This window comes from Ursus arctos, unplaced genomic scaffold (assembly GCF_023065955.2).
Source record: "Ursus arctos isolate Adak ecotype North America unplaced genomic scaffold, UrsArc2.0 scaffold_5, whole genome shotgun sequence".
In the NCBI taxonomy this organism is placed as follows: domain Eukaryota; kingdom Metazoa; phylum Chordata; class Mammalia; order Carnivora; family Ursidae; genus Ursus; species Ursus arctos.
In genome coordinates this window covers 3,149,586-3,170,377 of record NW_026623067.1, presented here as the reverse complement: position 1 = coordinate 3,170,377, position 20,792 = coordinate 3,149,586, and the positions used below count along the sequence as shown (strand labels likewise).

Here is a 20,792-nt window from a genome sequence, read left to right as displayed (position 1 = left end):
CTGAAAGAAACTCACGTCTGGGGCGCCTGGGTGGCACAGGTGGTTAAGCGTCCAGTTCTTGTGGTGGCCGAGGTCGTGATCCTGGGGTCATGGGATGGAGCCTCCCCCCCAGTCTTGGCAGAGGGCGAGAATCTCCAGCAGACTCCCTGCTACACTCGGAGCCTGACTGAGGCCATGACCTGAGCCAAAATCAAAAGTCCGTCACTTAACAGGCTGAGCCATCCAGGTGCCCTTATTTTAATGTAATTATCGATGTCTTTTTCCCATTCAGGTTTTTGTGGTTTTTTTTGCCTTCCTGTGGGTTACTAGAACATTCTGTAGACTTCCCTGTTGATTGACCATATCTTTATGAAAGTATGCTGTGGCCCGTGTTGAAGATGTTATTCTGGGCCATGGCTTGGGGTAAGGGAGCACGGGAGGGATTTTGCAGGGGAGGAGAGAGATGGGGCGCAGCCCCGCACAGAGTGGGAGTTCACGGCCAAGCGGCAGGGCCGGGTCAGCGGAGAAGAGATCAGTAAGAGGGAACATCGGGTTAGATGGGCCGGGGGCCAGGGAGGTGAGACCTCAGCTGGGGCTGCAGGCCGGTGGGAAACCTGAGCGGATTCCCCGGTGATGGGACATCGGCGCCTGTGGTCAGGGTTCATCAGATGCACAGACGGTGGCCCCACGAGACTCAGGGCCTGAGTGCAGGCTGCTCCGTGAGAGACGCTGTCAGAGCAGCTCTGGAGGCCACTGCTGCGGGTATCCCGTCAGGTACGGGACTGAATGCGCCCCCCCACCCCCACCCCCGTGGCCCTCCGCGGCCCCTTGCTGTGTGCACACAGATTTGAACACGCATACACGCACTTGAGACAGCGGGACAGCTGCTGCTGCTGCAGCCCTGGGGGAAGGAGAGCAGCTCCTTCCATTGGGGCTCCCTGCGCTCTGGTCCTTACGCCCGCGTACTCACCGCTTCCTGACCCGGAGAGCCTGTGGTCCGCGTTCTTCCTGGTGTCATTGCTGGCCACAGGTACGTTGACTGTGGACGCGTCGGGCAGCATGTGGCCCCCTTCGTTCCCAGAGGGCATCTTCTGCAGACCGGGGGGCCGTGGTTGGCGGTGGCGCTCAGCACATGGACAGTGGATAATGGGCTCCGTGCTCCCTCGTCACAGCTCAGAAGTGTCTTCGCTCCTGCGGGGAAGGGATCCTTCTGTGGCCACTTTCAGGGTGCTCTTGTCCTTCCTCTGTCTTGAGAGTTCACCAGTCCACTTCCCGTGTGTTTGCCACGATTTCTCCGGGTGGCCCGTCTGCGGTTCTCTCTGCTGCTTGGATCTGTGGGGCTGCGTGTTTGAACAAATGTGGGAATTCTGGAGGCGGTTTCCGAGCCCCGTGGGCCTGCAGGACTCTGCCCGTGGGATTTCAGCTGTTCCGTGGCCCTCACTCAGGCTACTTACACTCTGCTTGCGCGTTCATGGTCTGCTCTCTGTCCGTCGTTCAGATGGCACGTCTCTCCCCGTGGGCCGGTTCCGTCCTGTGTACCCTTCTTCCTGCTGGGAGCTCATCCCTGAGCTCTGCGTTCTGCTGTTTCCACTACTCGCTCTTTGTCTTCTGTGTTCGCTCCGGTTCTTGGTTCTTGGTGTAGACTCATCTGAGACGCGGACTCTTCCTCTTATGAGACCCAAGGTCTCCTTGAAACCATCCGTCCAGCTGGGTTTCCCCTTCGGACACACTCCAACAGAAGGCGGGGGCAGGCTGCCTCGGGGTCCCTGCTGGCCCTGCCGCAAGAGGGGGGCTCCTGCGCGGGCTTGGAGCATGGGCGGGGAGGGCACAGCCACGTCCCTGTGGGCAGTGCCACGGGGGGGGGCTCCTGCGCAGGGTTGGGGCAGGGGTGCTAGGACAGCTTGCGATGACCCGGTGAGGGCACAAGGCGGGACTCCTGCGCTGCCCTGCTTGCACGAGCAGGGCCAGGGGCTCGTCACCATAGCTGTTCGGGTCCAGGGCCTGCCCCGGCCTTCTCTCTGCCTTCCAGAGTCTCACGTGTGTGTTTTATGTACCCGCGGCCCCGGGCTTTCTGTTCTTGGAGGCAATACTTAGGGGGAAGTATGTCTGCTCCGTGTGTCAGAAGGAGGCAGAAGTGGCGGTGGCAAAGTCTGTGATCCCACTCCTGTGGCCGCCCCTTGGCTCAGGTTTGCATCCGGAGACGCCACGGGCGTGTCTGCGCCCACTGTGTTTCGCTCCTCTTTCCAGGCTTGGGTCCGTTCTCAGGCGCCGATCCAAGGGTGAAGGGAAGGAAATCCGTAACTGTAGTCACGTTACAAGTCTGTTGTTTTCTCCAGAACCCGCAGAGCTGCAGGCACTGCCCTCTGACAGCTCCGATTTCCTTCTGTCTCACCAGCCGTGGCGCTTCCCGTGTTTTCCTCGTCCGCAGACCTTCAGGGAGCGAGCCCCTTCCTGTGCTGTCCCGGCTTCAGTGCTGGCCTGCACAGAGGGCTGACAGAGGCGAAGTGCAGGAGAGAAGGGTGTTCTTGATGTGTCTGTCGGGGCCTCACAGACCCCCACGCAGGCGGTCAGATCCGCGGCTGGTGGACTGTTTGACTGGGGGCGATGCGTTTAGGAGAAAGCAGTACCGAGCACAGGGATTGTGAGCTCCGGGGTTGGTAAGCTGTGGGAAGGCAGACATTTGCGGACGGTGATGGACGCTAAGGGCTGCTCAGTGACGTTTGTTTTGTCGTCTCTGGGCCAGCCAGAGTGCTGTCCTCTCTGGGGGCTAGGGGCCGTTAGCCCTTCCAGGCAGCGGAGAGGCGGGGGGCTCTTGACGAGGAAGAACAGTGATGGCTTTAGACAGAGACGCGGGCGAGCAAAACATGTTCTCCACGGTCTTGTTCCTCAATTTCCCTCAGCTGGAAAGTCCTGACGCCAAAGTGGCGTATTTGGGGATGTCCCTTTGTGACCCAGTCTGAGGCTGACCCCCGATTCTCTGATGTAAGCCCGTGGCTTCCTGCGGGCTGTCGTCCATCCTGTGGACCGTGTGCTGCCCCCACACCAGCCTCCTCCGTGCGGCTGTTGAGATGAGCCACTCAGGCCGTGTGCGTTGTACGGAGATGCTGAGTGGTTCACCCGTGCCTGTAGATTGGGAAGCCCGTCCCAGCTCCTGCTGAGCTGAGGACATTTCTGAACTATTCTGCATGCTTTAACTTTTGTTTTGGAATGGGCTCCGGACTTGGGAAAGATTGCAACAGTAGGACAGAGACTTGCCGAGACCCTCCACTTCAGTTTCTCTGTCCTCTCCCCACCCCCACTGTCCACCCCCGTGCCCATCTTTTCCCCGACCCTGTAGAGTGTCAGATGCGTCTTCTCTCTCCATTCATGCCACGCGCAGCTGCATACAGGAGCACGGCACGTGTGTCACGTCCTGGAAGTTTCAGCTGAGAGAATGTGCATCCAGGGTTCTGCTGCTCGGTTGGCGTCTGGTGTCCAGCGTTTCTCCCGACGGCTTTCCCCCGTCTGTCACCGCCGTGATCATGCTGACGGGTGAAGCCTGGCCCTCGCTCCGCTGCAGTGTACCTCTGCGTGAGATGCAGGCCGCACGGGTCGTGTGCGCTCCGTGGCTGCATCACGGGTCTCGGGACTAACACCGCATACAGAGAGAGCGTATGTGGTTATCCCGCAGGGAGCGCTCCACGGACGGAGCGCTGTTCTCCTCCTCACCAGGACCAGGTGGAAAATGCTGTCTATATTCATACCGCCTTAAGTCTCATTTTGAGGAGCGCCTGGGTGGCTCTGTCGGTTAAGTGTCCGACTCTGGATCTCAGCTCAGGTCTTGATCTCAGGGTCATGAGTTCAAGCCCCGAGTTGGGCTCCACATGGGGGTAGAGCCTACGTTAAAAGAGAATGTAACTTGGGGCTGTAATTTGCATACAGTACATCTGTTTCAGTGTCCGGCTTGCAGAGTGTGTGGCAAGCGTGGTCGCCCGCATCAGGATGGGGAGCGTGTCTGCATCACCCCAGAAGCTCCCTGGTGCCCATTGGCGGCGGAGCCAGGTCCCCACGCCAGGCCACTGAACACGAGCTCCTCTCCTGGAATTGAACGTAAACAGAATCACACAGTGTGTGGCCTTCGAGGCGGCCTCCCACCCAGCCGGCTGATTCAGCCATCCCCCACGTGTGCGAGTCAGCGGCGTGCCCATTCGTTGCCGGATAGTATCCACGTATGGTGACAGCGGTCTGTCGTCACCTGTTAACGGGTTATTTCAGTCACGTCCGTTTTTGGCTGTTATGAAGGAACTTCTAGAACGTGTCTTTCTGCGGATGTATGTTTCCATTTCTCTTGGGTGATTACGTAGGAGTGAAGTTGTCGGAGGGTGTGTGATCGATTATACAGAGAAGACGGCTGTTTTCCCTGCTGACTCACCACTTACGCTCCCACCTAGTGAATGCCCATCTTTCCCGTTTCCTGCTATTCCCATTTTCTTAGAAGAAGTATGTATTTGGCCATTAAAATAACCACTATGGTTTTAGTTTGCATTTCCCTGTTGACTCACGAAGTGTATCACCCTTCCACGTGCTTGTGGGTCATTCCTCTGTCTTCTGCAAAGCGTCCAGATCGCCCGTCTCCTGCCTGGGCGCCTTGTCTTACTGTGCGGTTTTGTTTAAGGAAACTCGACGCCCGGCGTGGGGCTCGAGCTCATGACCCTGACATCAGGACTCGCCCTGTACGACTGAGCCAGCAGGCACCCATCTTGCTGTGTCTTAAGAACTTTGTACACAGGGGGCGCCTGGGTGGCACAGCGGTTAAGCGTCTGCCTTCGGCTCAGGGCGTGATCCCGGCGTTGTGGGATCGAGCCCCACATCAGGCTCCTCCGCTGGGAGCCTGTTTCTTCCTCTCCCACTCCCCCTGCTTGTGTTCCCTCTCTCGATGGCTATCTCTGTCTCTGTCGAATAAATAAATAAAATCTTTAAAAAAAAAAAAAAAGAACTTTGTACACATCGTACATTCTGGATGAGAGCCCTTTGTCCCATACACGTACTGGAAGTCTGGGGTTTGCCTTTTCCTTGTTGTACTGGTGTCTTTGGAAGGTCAGACATGTTTAATTTTCACGAGGTCAAGTTTATCACTTTCTTTCTTTCGCCATTCATGCTTTTTATGTCCTAAGAAATCTTCGTCTACTCCAAGGTCACAAAGCACTTTCTTCTGGAAGTTTTAGAGTCGTGGGTTGTTACATTTATTTCAGGCGATCTTTCTGTGTTTGTGTGAGAGTTACTTTTTTGTGTGGATGTTCAGCTGTTAATCACCACTCACTGGAAAGATCTTCCTTCCCCCTACCACGTGGCCGGATACCTTTGCCACACACCAGTCCACGTCCGTCTGAGCATGTGGGCTGCCCGTGGTCGATCGGTGCTGTGATCGTTCGGGCCAAACACCGTAACTTCAGAGCAGGGTTTGCCGCTGGGTAGTGTGCGTCCCCCTGTTTCTTTGTTTTCAGAACTCTTGCCACTGCTCTCCGTGCTTTTTTGTCCATATTCGTTTCAGAACGTGTACACCCGTTTATTTAAAAATGCCCCCCGGGGTTTTTGTGTGGGATCGCCTAGAATCTGCAGGCCGTTGGGGGGCGAACTGACATCTTTACAGTCTGGAAACGTGTCCAGTCCTTCCGTGTTCGGGTGAGACACGGAGTTTTATGCATTTTCCTTAAGAAGTCCATGGTTTTGATGTTCTAAGTTGTCTGTTTTTTTTTAATTTCCTCTTCCGGGTACTGTTCATATACGGATCTAGAAATGCAGCTGATTGTTGTGTTGGCTGCTGCCAGCCGCCTTGTTAACTTTACTTACCAGAATAACACCTTTCCAGATGACTCCAGAGGCTTTCCTGTGATTGGGTTGTGGGGGTTGTGGCCTCTCCAGTGAGCTGTGGTTTAAGTGTTTGAGAGAAGATACAGGTTTATTGAATACGGTGCCAGGGAGCGGCCGGCTGGTTGGCAGAGCCGAGACTGACCGTGTGCCAGGAGGAGGGGGCTCTGTGGCTCAGGGAAGGAGAGGAGGTCGGGAACATAGGGAATGCTCCCTTTTTTGTGCTCAGTGGTGAGTAGTCCGTTGGTCCACTCTGGCCTGTGGCTGTTCCGAGGTGGGCCGCCCTAGGGGCCTGCTTGCACCCAGCCCAGGGGCCGCTTACTCAGGCTTCTGAAGGCGGCCTCTGCCCCGGCCAGCAGACGGACGAGGACAGATCTTCTGCATTGGGTGGAGGCCTCAGCAGCTGCGTCCTGCCGAACGGGGGACGTGTCCACCCAGCAGGGGTGTGGTTGTAGACCAGAGCCTGGTTTGAGGTTACCGAGCTGGTAGGCCATTTGGGTGACCTTCCTTGTGGCCAGGGCCATGGGATTTAGCGGGAGGGGCCCCTCCAGTGGCGTGGGCTGGAATCCCTGTTTGACTGTCATTCCCTATGAAATTGTTGGATTCGAGATGAGACGAATTAATGAAGAAATTAGAGGGACCAATAATGAGAGTATGAGTATTGAGGGCAGGGGTGCTAAGAAGGGAGGAAGTCGGGAGAGCCATGGTTGGTTTCCAGGAAAACCAGGCGGGTGAAGCAGCCTGTCTGCGGCGGATGAAGGTGGAACGAAGAGACAAGGGGCGTGGGGGGAGGGAGCAAGATGGCTGGGATCAGCCAGCTCAGGACAGGGTCCCAGCTGCTCCACACACTGGGAACAGAGACTCGGGGGACCGAGTGGGAGAGCCGAGGAAAGGGATCCCGACCCCCCAGGTGCTCGCAGCCCACCTGTTTGCCCTCACCCTTCGGACCACCCCGCATAGCCGCCCTGTGGGGGAGGTCTTCAGTCGTCCAGAACAGGGGTTTGGCCGCCGCAGGGCTGGAGGGGGAAGGAAGGGGGGCTCTTGCCGAAGTGTCAGAGGGGACACCCATCATCCTTGTGGGCAGGGGCCATGTGGCAGGTCCCCCCGGGCTTCGGGTCCTCACCCAGGAGTCACCTGGACGGGAGTCATCAGTGAACCGGGGAGAGTCCCCAGAGATCCCCGGAATATCTGGGGAGAGTTCTGGGGTCAAGGTCCTCTAGAAGTGGGGTGACCCAATCAGATGTGGGATGACTGGATCAGTTGGAGGAGATCCTGGCGGGGGGTGCAGGTGACCCCGAGTGCTGCAGGGCGACCCCGTTGGGCAGAGGGGACCCTGGCGGGTGCAGGTGACCCCAAGTGCTGCAGGGGAACCCTGTTGGGTGGAGGGGACCCTGGCGGGTGCAGGTTACCCCAAGTGCTGCAGGGGAACCCTGTTGGGTGGAGGGGACCCTGGCGGGTGCAGGTTACCCCAAGTGCTGCAGGGGAACCCTGTTGGGTGGAGAGGACCCTGGTGGGTGGATGTCAGCAGCAGGCAGTGAACCGCCCCCCACACACACAGAACAAGGGGACAGAAGTTCTCTGGGTGTAACTGCTGGGGCACGGGCTCCTGCCGACAGGGTTCCCAGCACTGAAGGGTCAGAAGATTGCTGGCAAATCTCTCCTGTCTCCAGTCTTCATCAGAGCGATTACAGGAAGACGGTGTCCTAGACGTGTTTTCATGCATGAATCAAGGGGAGCTTTTCCTCATGGACCTTAAAGTACTTACTTTCTTGCTTCTTTCTGACGGGTATGGAAGGCTCTCTGCTGGTGTCACAGGCGCTGCTCCCTTCCCGTTCATCCGTGCTGGACCTGTGTGCCCCTTGTTGTTTGTCGTAATCTTACTTATGCAGCATTACTGTGCATATTTGTAAGTTTTATGTGTCTGCCCATTATTTCTTTATTTGGTCTTTATTTTTATTCTCTGAAAGCCGTTTGTTCCCCTTTTGGTACTTTAGGGTTTCGGGGATTTTTCTTTTTGAATTTGTTTTAAGCAAGCCGTACCCCCACCATGGGCTCAGGGTCACCGCCCCGGATCGAGTCACACACTCCACTGACTGAGCCGGCCAGGCACCCCTGAGGTTTTTATTTTTATATTAGTTTGATCACGGATCAGGATCTGGTTTTATTTCTAGTCAACCAATTGTATCAGAGACATTCGATAAAAATTATTTTTTCCCGTTCCCCAGATGAGGGTTTTGCTTTTTCATGTAGGTTAAATTTTATCTGTTAAATTTTGTGCTGTGATTTTTCTTCTGTGTCGGTCTGTTTTGTTCCAAAATCACATGTTTGCTTCAGAGCTCTCTTATCAAAATTATCCCCGTCCTAACGTGTTCAGCGTTCTCCTGAAGTTCACCCTGTACCGCTAACATTACTGATTTTTTATATCACCATAAAGTGATCAGAATTTTTTTATTTTAGAATTTAATTTAAATTAAAATAATATTATGCTTTCTTTAAGAGTGAAGTATATCCACAATTTAAAAAACAAAAAACAAAACAGGAGCCATTAGATAAGAGAAAAATAGGCAAAGAAAACAAAGCATTTCCAAGCAGACAGACGCAGATTGACCAGTAAAGCGGGAGGAAAGGTTCATTGAGCGCAGGGGGGGTCCCCGCTAGGACCACGGCACACCCAGAGTCATTGGGGCCGCAGACGGTGTTGGCGCCCGGTGCTGGCAAAGCTGTGGGGAGACAAGACACAGGGGTGCGTGGTCTGTGGGGCAAGAACAATGTGGGGGTATTTAATATCGGGGAAGGTGTGTGTCCGCAGGGGTCCAGCCCTCGTCCTGCTGCGTGTCTCCCTGGAGTCCCTGCCCACGGACGGGAGGCCTATGGGAGAGCTCACCAAACCATTGCTGTAGCAGCGAACTACTGGGGAGCACCCAAATATTACCAACACAAGAGTGGGTGAACCAGCGGTGCTCTGAGATCACACCTTCATGTAAGCCCGTGGACAGGACATGTGTGCCCGGGGACACAGCTGAACAGGGGGTGATGGACGGTGACTTCAGCATCGGGAAGCATGCAGAATGGCGCTGCGATGTGATTTGCGCAGACGAGACCACCCCCCCCCGACCCCAAGCAAAGTCCGTTAGTGGTGGTAGCTTTTACACCCCGTGCTGGGTACATGCGTGTTCAGTAATACGGTGTGAATGGTGATGAATGATGTCCCATCAGTTATCCGCATAGATGATGGGTGCTCGGGGCGCGTCGTCACACAGGAGGGAGAGGCGTGCAGAGGAACCTCACGGGGTTCTGCCCAGTGGCCTGTTCCACGCTGTTCCACACACATTCCTGCCTCCATCTCTGTCTCCCATACGGTGGGCGTGCTGTGACCTCTTCCCAGATGTCTGCAAACATGCATTTCCACTCCATGCGTGAGGACCTGTTCCCCAAATTCTCAAGGACGCAGGGGAGCATGACACTTGCAATCATTTTCAGTCAGACGCTCCTGGGCAAAAAACCCCAAAAACAAAACCAAGTCAGTGTAAAGCTCAGACTTGAGTTTCGCTTGACTCCCTGATGATGGGTTTACGTTAGCAAGGTTTCCAGGGGCCCCGTGAGAAAGTGAGCCCAGCAGCTCCCCATCCTAACTGCTCGTTGTAGGCACTTCTGCAGCTCTGTGACTTTTTTCCTCGGAAAGGGAAGACTGTTTCATAATTCACACGACTCAGGACCGGGTAGCGTTTCTAGGGCGTTGTAGGGCAGTCTGTCCGTCGTGGCCCTGTGGACGTGGTGGCAGGGCCGCCCTTTGCCGTGTGGGGCTGTCTGAGGCACGGCACTTGAGGCACAGGCGCCCACCCCGCAGTGGGGGTAAGGCAGGCGCCCTGGGCCGAGAGCCGCCACGCTGGGAGAATCGTGCTGACAGACACTGGGCGGACCCGTGGCTGCTCCTGCATGTCCCCGGCGATGAGCGAGTGAGCCTCGCGCCCCTGCACCACACGTGAGGGCGCGGCTTGGTACGCCGCCCGCAAGGTTCTGTGCCCCTCGTGTTTGCCGAATCACTTGATTGTCTCCAGATGCAGTTGTAAAATTAACAAGTGCGTGTGTGAGGGAGTGAGGGGCATGTGGTTATATGATACGCCGTCATATCTTAGAGCAAAGTGAAGTTTGACACAGGCCCGGGGTCCGTGACTTGAAGTATCCGAAACGTCTCCTCGCAGTCGTTCCCCGAGGCCCCTGTAGCAGCCGCCGGTGCCCCAGACCGCGAGACGCCCCCGCGGGCACAGGCTGGACGGCCCTCTGCACAGCCTTCCGTGGACCGGCCGATGGTGGGAGATCCTTCTGAGGGCAGCTGGGCCCTCGTGCTTCCTCACAGGCGCGTGCCGTGCCTGGTGGCTGCCGGTAGATTAGCTCTCTGACAACGGGCACAGAGGCTGTGTTCCGTCTGCCGTTAGTACCAGTATCGTTAATGCTGCTGTGAAAGCACCTGTGTGCTCCGCACGCTGCCTGCACACAGAATGGATGAGAGTTCGATGTCAGCGTGGGCACCGTGGTTGGGCGTCTGCCGTCTGCCCAGCCGGCACGTGTGGGTGTCCAGCCACCGCGCACTGAGTCGGAGCTCCGTTCCCGTGCACCCTGCCCCCTGGCCACCCCGTGCGGCACCTGCCAGACCAGAGGGGCCTGAGGACGAGGACAGGCTGGAGCGAGGGAGGCCGCGCGGGCTCCGGCAGCCTTTCTGCTCGCTCGTCTTGCTGGGGACTCTGCCCTTCGGCCCAGCTGGCCCTCCCCGTGCTCAGAGCATGCCTACCCTAGCTTGACCCAGCACTGAGGCGTCCTTTTCGTTCTCCTGTGGTTTCAGAACCGGGTCTCCCCCTTCAAGGACATGATCTTCTGCTTCTCGCAAGAGGACTGGTCCCTTCTAGACCCTGCACAGACTGGCTTCTATGGAGAGTTCATCATCGGGGAGGACTGTGGCGTCTCACTGCCTCCAAGTAAGGCTTCCTCCCCTCTGTCCTGAAACCAGAGAACTGGGGGGCCTGCATCTGCCTCGCTGCACACCCCTGGCCCCACGGCACTGTGCAGATGGACCGCGTGTACCTCGGGCCTACCTGGCTGGTTTGCTTTCTAAACCTTCCATACACCTGGTTTTCTGCTGTCGGTAGGCTGTGGCTCGCTTTGCTTCTGTTTCCGTGACAGTCCTGAAGGAGACGCCCTAACCCACAGCTCCTCCCTTCGAGTGCTCCTTCTCCTGTCCCCTCCCTGCTTGCTCTCAGTAGCCCTGCCCGGCCCGTGGGGCCGTGACCCAGTGTGCATGCCTCCAGCTCTCTCTTCTGGACCTGCATGGGGTCCCCACCGTCCACCCGCCCCGGTTTCCTGTGGGCACATATGGCTTATGGGTGTGTGTCCTCCCCTTTATGCACACAGATGACCCAGGCACCCAGCTGGATCTCTCCCAGGGAGAGGAGAACGAGCCCCGGGTCCCCGAGTTGCAGGACCTCCAAGGGAAGGATGTGACCCAGGTCTCATACTTAGGTGAGTACTGGTTCCAGAACTGGGTGGAAGGTTGCTGCTGGCCAGAGGCAGGCCCACTCCCTCCACCGTCTCTCTGCAGCCAGGTGTTACCCCTGCACCCTGTCTGGGCTCCTCCCTGACTCTTGCCAGAAAGCATGTGAGGTTTTAATGTTGCCACTCCCCTCGACTGGAGACGAGGGTACGGCAGGAATCCTTCCGTGTGCTGTAAGTGGCGCCTGGCTTGTGCTGAGCAGGTGGCCCGTCCACGAGTGGGCTCAGATCCTCCCCAGCATGACTTTGGAGCAGATGCTCGGACAGTCTAGCTTGCAGCCACAGACGCCAGGTGTTGACACGGGGAGGAGCTGGGGCTCGGCGGTGGTGTTTTCTCACCTGCTCCCTCCCCCACGCCGTGTCTGCAGAGCTCACGTGTGTAGCCTCCGTGCCCTGGAAATGTCTGCTTCTTCAGGGGAGTGAGCTTTGTGGGGCGTGACCAGCAGCCCCGCACCCCTTCCCCTTGGGACCCTAGAGCCGGCACGGAGCGGACCAGGTTTGGGCCCCGTCCCTGCCCGGAACAAGCGTGCGCATGCTCTGGCCGACTGCAGGCTGCGTCTATGCAGCATCTTTGTGGGGTGCGGGACCCTGTAGACACCCAGCACACGGACTGGCGGTGACCACAGGGAGTTCTGTCGAGCTTCAGCACCCATGTTCGTGGGGGTGGCCCATCTTGCCTACGTCACTTCACTGTGTGGCCACCTGAGCGGGAGCCCCGGGCTGCCCTCCGACCACGGCCTGGCAGCTGCAGGACAAATCGATCTCTCCGTTTTCTTCTCTGGAAAGACTTTCCGAGTCTCCAGCCATTCCAGATAGAAGAGAGACGAAAACGGGATGAGCTACAGGTGCCCGAGTTCCAGACCTGCCAGCAGACGACTCAAAACACCTGCCCAGGTACCGAAGGGGGGGGTGCTGAGTGTGGCACGAGTGTGTGCGTGTGGGGTCTGTGCGCATCGGGGGGCATGTGCGTCCGAGTGGGGTGTGTGTGCATTGCTGAGTGTGGCATGAATGAGTACATGTGTGCGTGTGGGGTGTGTGTGCGTGTGCACACATGCTGCTGGGGTGGGGGAGTCCTGGGGTCTGAGATCCCTGCTGACTGCTCCTGTGGATTATACGCTGATTGTGCTGGTTCTGTTGCACTAGGCTTCCCTCTGCCGGGCGGGAATGGGAATTCCACGAGGCGGGGCTGGGGTTCCGCGGGCAGGAGCGGGGTTCCGCGGGCAGGAGCGGGGTTCCGCGTGCTAAGGGTGGTCATGGCTTGAGGGGTACCCAGGACGTGCCTTTGCATGTTGCTGGCTTTTGCCTGCCCCCAGCATATCTCAGCCTCATCAGCATGCCATTAGAAGGTGGATGCTGACCGGCTCCGCTGCCCCTGCACTGGGGCCCCGGGTGGGATTTGGCTCTGAAGCGTAAGACGCTGAGTGTGGCTGTCTGAGAACAGGGAGGGATGCTAGGTCTCCAAGCGTGTTGGTGGCCCATGGCCTCTGAGCAGGGGAGGGACCTGTGCCCCCGCCCCGACCGCAAGCTGGGTGCTCCCGGCGTGGTCACTGTAACGGCCACACTGACATGGACTGTCTCTTCTGGCTCTGCGTGCTTTTCTCTGCATTGCGTACATAATAGTCAGCAGCTCCGGTGTTTGCTTGTGTCCCCCTCCCCCGGGGTGAGCTCTGCCTGGGCCCCGAGCCCTGCAGCAGCATGAGAACTGCAGGAGCTGCCGTGCGTGCGCTGTGTGCTGCTGACGCCTTCTGAGCGGTCTGCGAAGACAGCAGACATTTCCTTCTCACGGTCCTGGAGTCGGGGGCAGGCCGGCCTCGGGTGCTGACAGGCCCCGTGGATGGTGAGGACGCTCCCTGGCTTGTAATGCCTGCCTTCGCCCTCTGTGCTCACGCGGCCTTCCCTTCTGTTGGAGACCGAGGGCGATGCTGTCCCGCGTCTTCCTGTGACTGTAAGCGCTCCTCCGAGCCCGGGGTCCCAGCTTCAAGACTGCGTCTAGACCCAGCTACCTCCCAGAGGCCCCCCTGCCTGAGTCCCTCACACGGGGGGTTGGGGCTTCCGGGCTGTTCTCGGCACGTCACCGAGTCATAGCTTGTCCTCTCTGGGAATTCCTAGGAACTCTGAATTACGGGCCTGGTTCTGTTGCCTCTTACGTATTTGCACACAGTTACTCCCACTTTTTTAAAACTTTTTACGTCTTTCAGTCCATAATTATTTTTCTGCGTTTTTTTTAAAGATTTTATTTATTTGAGAGAGAGCACAAGCAGGGGGAGCAGCAGACACAGAGGGAGAAGCAGACTCCCTGCTGAGCAGGGAGCCCAATGTGGGGCTCAATCCCAGGACCCTGGGATCATGACCTGAGCTGAAGGCAGACACTTAACTGACTGAGCCACCCTGGCACCCCTTTCTGCATTTTAGAACTGTAAATTTTTTCATCATCTCCTTTCAGGTTTTGTGTCTTGTAAGAAAGCCTCCCCATTCTAACATGACAAGAATGTATTTCTTATAATGCCTGGATTTTTATTTATTTGTTTATTTTTGCATCTGGCTTCCTGCCCTGGCTGTGACTCGGCCGTCCTGCTCGGGGAGCGGTGCATTTGCAGACCACGCGTGCCCTTCCTGGGGCGTGAGCTGCCGGCGTGGCCATGCGCATGCCGCAGCACACCCTACGGTCTGGCATTTCCCACCTGCAGCTAGCCGAGCACGGGCTACATTCCCGTGCTCCTGAAGCCCTGGGCAACTTTGTCTCTCAGAGGTGACAGTCTTGGCTGCCAGGTGGACTTACCGTTGAGGATTAAATAATTCACGTAAGAGCACCTGGACCAGTAACTCTTCCCGTCTTCCCTCCTGGAATCCTAACCGCCCCCACGCACACCCTGACTTCCTCCTCGTGCCGAGCACAGAGCTCCTGTCCCTGCTGACTCTGATTGGAGTGGATGTCACCGCATATGCATCATATTAGGCTCCTAGGGCTGCCTACCAAAATACTACAGACTGGGAGGCTCGAGCAGCAGACACTGGTTTTCTCAGAAATCTGGGGGCTCAGAGCACAGGCTGAAGGGGGCGGAATGCCGTCCTTCCCCAGAGGCCTCCCTTTTTGGCCTGTGGACAGACGTCTCCTCCCTGCGTCTGCACATGGCCCATCTCTGGTTGTTGGTGCCCTCATCTCTTCTTAGGGGGACACCTGCTGGAGTCGGGCCTGCCCTGATGACCTTATTTTCACTTCTTTACCCCTTGAAATGCCTTATCTCCAGATATAGTTGCATTCAAGGTGCTGGGCTTAGGACTTCAAGATAGGAATTTTTAAGGGGATGCATTTCAGTTCATTGTGTCCTGCCCTCAGGTGCCCCAGCGTTCCTGCCCTCTTCACATGTCGCAGATACTCACCTGCTCCAAACATCCCTTAGTCTGTTCCAGCATCCGCCCTGCATCTGTCATCTCACCTAAATACCCTGTAGGTCAGGTGTCGGTGAGACGCAGGCATGTCCCTGTCCAGCTGTGAACCTGTGAGACCAGATGTCCCGTTTTGTACCTCCCAAAATGCAGTGGTGGGATAGGCATAGAATGGACCTTTTCATTCCAAAAGGGAGAAATTGGGAGCACCTGGGTCGCTCAGTCAGTGAAGCATCTGCCTTCAGCTGGGCTCCTGAGCCCAGGGTCCTGGGATCGAGCCCTGTGTCGGGCTCCCTGCTCTGCGGGAAGCCTGCTTCTTCCTCTCCCACTCCCCCTGCTTGTACTCTCTCTCTCTGTCAAATAAATAAAATCTTCAAAAGGGAGAAACTGAGAAGAAAGGCCGATGACCCCCAAGCAAGGGTTGGAATTCCATGAGAATGTGCGGCTTGCGGGTAATGGTGGGCTCAGGGCTCTGTGCCCCTCGGGGCCCGTGGATGCAGTGGGAGTCCTGTCTCCCGCAGGACGGCCTCTGCAGCCAGTCTTCCTTGGGCATCGAGGATAAGTGGCTTTGCTGGCCTGTTGCATAGAATGCCAGAGGTCTGAACCCCAGGGTTCATCCGTCTCTTGCTTGTTATCCAGGCTGCTCACACGCAAGTCTCAGAACCAGTGGTGGGCCCCGTGCAGTCCCCAGGAGTTCAGGCCGTCCCACAGGAGGGTCCTCTACGGATCCTTCCTGGATTACTTCATCCCCATTGCTTGACTGGATCCCCGGCTCACACCCATAATCCCTTTACCTGATGGTTCTCCAGGCACTTGGAGTTCTCTCCAGAACACGCTTTGTCATTTTCTCCAATGTGAATGAAACAGGGAATTTCCCAAATATTCGTGCCTCTTCCCACCCCCCCAGCCTCATTGCGTGCTGAGCCCCCTTGTCTTCTAAGGAACACCTGTTCCCATGGCTCTGCTGTTCCTGTTGTCTCCTGCTCTCTGTGGCTTCTCAGTCTTCCTGCCCTGCTTCTGTCTCCAGCTCCACCTGCCCTCAGGTGCCCTGACCTCACGGAACTCCCCCCTCCAGAGATTACATCCAGAAGCACCGTATCCCTGCTTATGTCTCCAAGGGTCTGGCTCCACTACTCCCCGTTCTAGACCTGAGTCCACATTTCACAAAAGTGAGGAAACAGACCCGAGGGGGAGCTATGCCTGGGCTGCGGGCTGGGACTACAAGCCAGGCATTCCACTGCCCACCCGCTTGCCCCATCTTCCAACGTTACAGACTTAGGATTCATTGAGTCTGCCTCAGACTAGGTTATAAACTCCAGAACCACTGCGCATTCCCACCGCTGGCTGCTGGCAAGCCTCAGAGGTGACACAGGTGACCTGGGTGGTGGGGACAGTGGGGCAGCCCCGATGTCAGCACAGCAAGGCTGACTCCCTCTTCAGCCCTGAGCCCAGAGCGTGTTCCCCAGGTTGGCCTGTGTGTGTAATTTGGCAAATCACTGGGTTGTATCCAGGAGCAAATGGGGCTGCTGATGTCAGAAGTCTGGCCAAGCCCCTGAAGGAACTCAGTGCTCAGCACGTGGTAGCTGGCACCTTCCTGCCGCTGCCCTTATAGGGTATAGGGTCTTTCTCTCTCCTAGGGTCTCGAAGGGGCCCTAGGCCTGGTTAAGTAGGGCGGTGCTGACTGATGTGTGCACGGCCAGGACTTGACACCGATAGACACAAAGTCGTTAGAGCTTGTAGCGGTCTCAGTGCCTAGAGAGGAAAAATAAGGACTGGGATTCGGGCTTAGGGGGGAAGAATCAAGCCGAGCCTTCCTGGGTCGGGTTTATAGGTGCGGGGGTGTGGCACGCGCAGCACCGCTGACCCTCCTTGTGGCTTTCCCGTAGCCGGAGGTGACGCGCTGGCCCCAGAGAATGGCCTGGATGAGGAGGTGACCATCGAGATCGTCCTGTCCAGCTCTGGGGACGAGGACTCCCAGCTCGGCCCCTACTGCGCGGATGAGCCGCGGAGCCCCACGGAGAAGCCGCGCAGCCTGCCCACCTCCCACCGGAGTGGCGCCGAGGCCGGGGGCGAGGTGCAAACGTCGTCTTCGAAGAAGTCTTACATTTGCCCGAACTGCGGTAAAATCTTCCGCTGGAGGGTCAACTTCATCCGGCATCTGCGCAGCCGCAGGGAGCAGGAGAAGCCGCACGAGTGCTCGGTGTGCGGGGAGCTGTTCAGCGACAGCGAGGACCTGGACGGGCACCTCGAGAGCCACGAGGCCCAGAAGCCGTACCGCTGCGGCGCCTGCGGGAAGAGCTTCCGCCTGAACTCACACCTGCTGTCGCACAGGCGCATTCACCTGCAGACCAGCAGACTGGGGCCTCTGCAGAAGCGCGAGCCCGAGGCCGCGGCGGGCGCGGGTCCCGTGGGCGGGGGTCCCGGCGCCCTGCTGCCCGACGGCTCGGCCGAGCTCAGCTTCCAGTGCTGCGAGTGCGGCAAGGCGTTCCAGCGGCCTGACCACCTGGCGCGCCACCGCACCAGCGTGCACTGCAAGGACAAGGCGCGGCCCTTCCAGTGCCGGTACTGCGTCAAAAGCTTCTCGCAAAACTGTGACCTCCTCCGCCACCAGCGTCTGCACATGAAGCGCCGCTCCAAGCAGGCTCTGAACTCCTACTGAGGGGGCCTGCAGGGGGGGCGGCACGTCCGGGAGCGGGGCACATTCCCCACCCCTTCCCCGCGCGGGGGCAACCCCTCCAGGCAGGGCAGCGTCCTGTCCGGTCCCCCTTCCCATCCCTCTTCCTCCCCCCGACCCAGGGGCAGGGCGAGCCCGCGGTACTGACTGTTCCCACACACCCCCCCCGCCCCGCCAGGCACCCCCCTCCTCCCCCCCCCCCCTCCTGCCCAGGACAGAGTCACGTCCTTCTGCCCTTTGCTCTCAGGTAGAAACGAGATAGTGGCCCGTTGAGCTTTTGTTCTGTCTCCGCTGTGCCAAAAAGCAGGGAGGGCTTCTCTCCGCTGGCTTTGACTCTTCCTCTTTCCAGGTCTTAGGGAGGCCCCCTGCACAGCTCTCCAGGCAGGAGGGACTGGGCTGCTCCCCACCATGGTGACCCTCCAGGGGGGGGGGTGTCCCTTGCCAACCGGTCTTAAATGCAGTCTTAAATCCCTGTCCCACATCCTCCCTTCCCCCATCCTGAGGTCTGGGAGTAACAGCACTTCTGTGTGACAGCAAGAAGCTGGGGGGGGGGGAGGGTTGTGGGCTGGGAGGAAGGCTGTCGGGCCAGTGTCACCTGGTGGGGGGGCAGGGCCAAGCACCCCCAGCCATGTCCTGTCCCCATCATCGTCTGGCCCATAGGATCAGTCCACTGTTAGAGGAGCCTCGGTGGGGGCTAGACAGCTGCCTGCACAGGGAAACGGTCCCACCCTTTCATTAGTGATGGTGTCTGATTATTAGGCAATGTGAGCTCATTGAAGGCAAAGCCCACGTTTTACACTGTTGCGCGCCCTCCCCAAAACGTTGTTCTCTGTACTCTGGGAGGCCCTTGATAAATGCTGGTGCAGTGGGAGTGTGGTCATCATCTTTTGAAAGGCACTTAGATGCCCCATCCTGCCCCGCCGCGTCTAGGAGTGCGGAGCTCAGCCCACAGTGTTGTCTGGGTGAGGTGGGCAGGGGACACGACCTCCCGTGAGCATTAACTCAGCCTGCCCCATCCTGTTTGTTCACTAGGGCTGCTGTAGAAACAGGACGGCTTACAACAACGCACACAGCATCTGAGTTCTGGAGGCAGAGTCCAAGATGGAGGTGTCTGCAGGGTTGGGTCCGCGAGAGGGCGGTTATGTGTCCCGCGTCTCCTCTGGCAGGTGGTTACTGGCAGTTGATAGGCCATGACTTGGGGAAGCGTCACCCCATCCATGTACTGCTTATCTTCACACGGTGTTCTGTGTCTGTGTCTGTGACCACATTGCCTCTGTTACAAGGACACCACCCATATCTAAGACCTACCCTTCCAACTCCTGTATGTTCCCATCTTAACTGATTACATCCGCCATGGCTTTATTTCCAAGTAAAGTCACACTGACATACCGGGGTTAGGACTTAAACCTACAAGTTGTGGGGTTGGACACAGTTCAACCCACAACACCAGAGAGTCCCGCAGTGCTGTTGTCATTCCCAGTTCATGGAACAGTCAGTACAAACTAGCTTGCTTACTTCCAGCGGAAGCAGGATTCAGACCCAAGCTTCTGTTCCCAGGGCGGGTGTCCAATGCACGAGAGCCTTGAAAGTCTGCAGCCCGTGACTGTGGACTGGGAGTGACCGTTGGTAACTGGGCTCTGTTCTGGAAGAAAGCAGTGACTGGGAAGCACGGGGACTGATGAGTAGTTGTGGCCAGCTGTAGAATCCAGCAGCACCCAGGCAGGTGTTCTGTGTAATTTATATGTCCGGGCACCCAGCCAGCAGCTGCTCCTTGTCGGGTGACACTTCATTGCCACATCGAGACGCCGGTGAAGGTTACAAGGTCCCATAGTTGAGCTCTGTTCTCGTGTAGACGCGTCCACCTACCCAGGGACAGTAAATGCAATAAAAACATTTGGTCATACCTTCAACAAAAAATAAACTACTGGGGGCTCTTCGTTTCTCAACAGTTTGCCTCTTGTATTGACCTGCCAGGAAAAGGGGAGAGAGAACGCAAAAAATCTTTAAAGGCTAAGAGAGTAGAAAATTCCAAATAGAGAAGCCAGACTCCACGCATTCATCCCATCCACCAAGCTCTTGCCCAAAGTTTCCGTCAGTGGTGAGTGTATCCACCCACCCACTTCAGAAACTTGTCTAAAAGCGTTGTTCAACTCACTGGTGTATATTTTATGTGTAAAATTGGGTCCTAAATAAGAAACAAATGGAATGTAACAGAACCGACACCGACAAGGAGGCTACATTTCTTGAGTGCCCATCAAATACTGTGAGGCCACCTTGCGTTCACTGACCCAAAGCTGACCAAGGCGCCCAGGAAGCCGGGAGATGACATTGCCCCTGGAAACTGTCCTGGGTGATGTAGGTCAGATCCCAGGTTCATGCCATGCAAGAGAAGCTGGGGCTACCTGCGCTGGGGAAAGCTCCAGATAGGAGAGCTGGCCCACTTGGTTCCTCCCTCCCTCTGTGGGCGCTGGGCAGGCAGGTGAGGTGTCTGCCTTGCCATGAGGTTCAAAGACCGCACATCTGAGAAGCATCTGCCCTCCCTATTCCTCTGATCCCTTGGTATTGTGCCCACAAACTTAACAGGTGCATAATAAAAACTCACTGAATTAATACTCGTGTTAGACTTTTAATTTTATTTAAAAAAAAAAAAAAGTAAAAGCACAGCCTGAGAGAGATGGTCAGCTGGAGAGCTTGAGGTGCGAGGATATTGAAGATGGCCCTTCTGGACATCAGACATCGCCTTGTGAAAGGTCTCAGCTTCAGTCGCCCGATCTGACCTGTCTCTAGAGGAGAGAGGAAGGAACGGTTTCCCTACCCCAGGCGTAGGCTACACACCTGGTCACACCATAGCCGTTTAACCCAAGACTGGCCAGGGTTCAGCATATCCTCTGTCTCCTGAACTCTTGTCCCACCTGGGCAAAACAAAGCTGAGACCAGTGGCAGGAGGGTCTCTTGCCGTTCCTAAGTCACACCATGATAGAGATGGAAGAGAAGGTGCAAGTCCATATCTGCTCTAGACTTGGGGACTGGTCCAAGTTGCTCTCCTCGGAGACGGTTTCCCTCCACCGCCAAAAACAGAATTTGGACCAGGCACAAGCTCTTCTGCTTGCAGTGGAATGTAGGGAAATTGATGGTCCCCAATCCTATCAAACAAGGCTAGGCACATTTTCTACAAGCAACAAAAGTTGATACTGTCGGGGCACCTGGGTGGCTCAGTCAGTTAGGCTGCTGACTCGATTTCGGCTCAGGTCATGATCTCGGGGTCCTGGGATGGAGCCCTCTTGGGCTCCATGCTCAGAGGGTAGTTGGCTTGAGGATTCTCCCTATCCCTCTGCCTCCCCATACCACCCCGCCCTGCTCA

At 57.1% G+C, this 20,792-nt stretch overlaps 1 protein-coding gene across 1 annotated transcript in view; it reads left to right on the top strand.

The window, feature by feature from the left end:
- Positions 1–20,037, top strand: part of ZNF496 (zinc finger protein 496) — a 32,807-nt gene extending 12,770 nt beyond the window's left edge. Inside the window, exons 7-10 of the mRNA XM_026488595.4 lie at positions 10,667–10,799; positions 11,233–11,340; positions 12,157–12,264; positions 16,644–20,037. Coding sequence (XP_026344380.3) covers positions 10,667–10,799; positions 11,233–11,340; positions 12,157–12,264; positions 16,644–17,416 — 1,122 coding nt within the window. The 3' untranslated portion in view covers positions 17,417–20,037. The remainder of the gene's footprint in view (positions 1–10,666; positions 10,800–11,232; positions 11,341–12,156; positions 12,265–16,643) is intronic.
- The last annotated feature ends 755 nt before the right edge of the window (positions 20,038–20,792 follow it).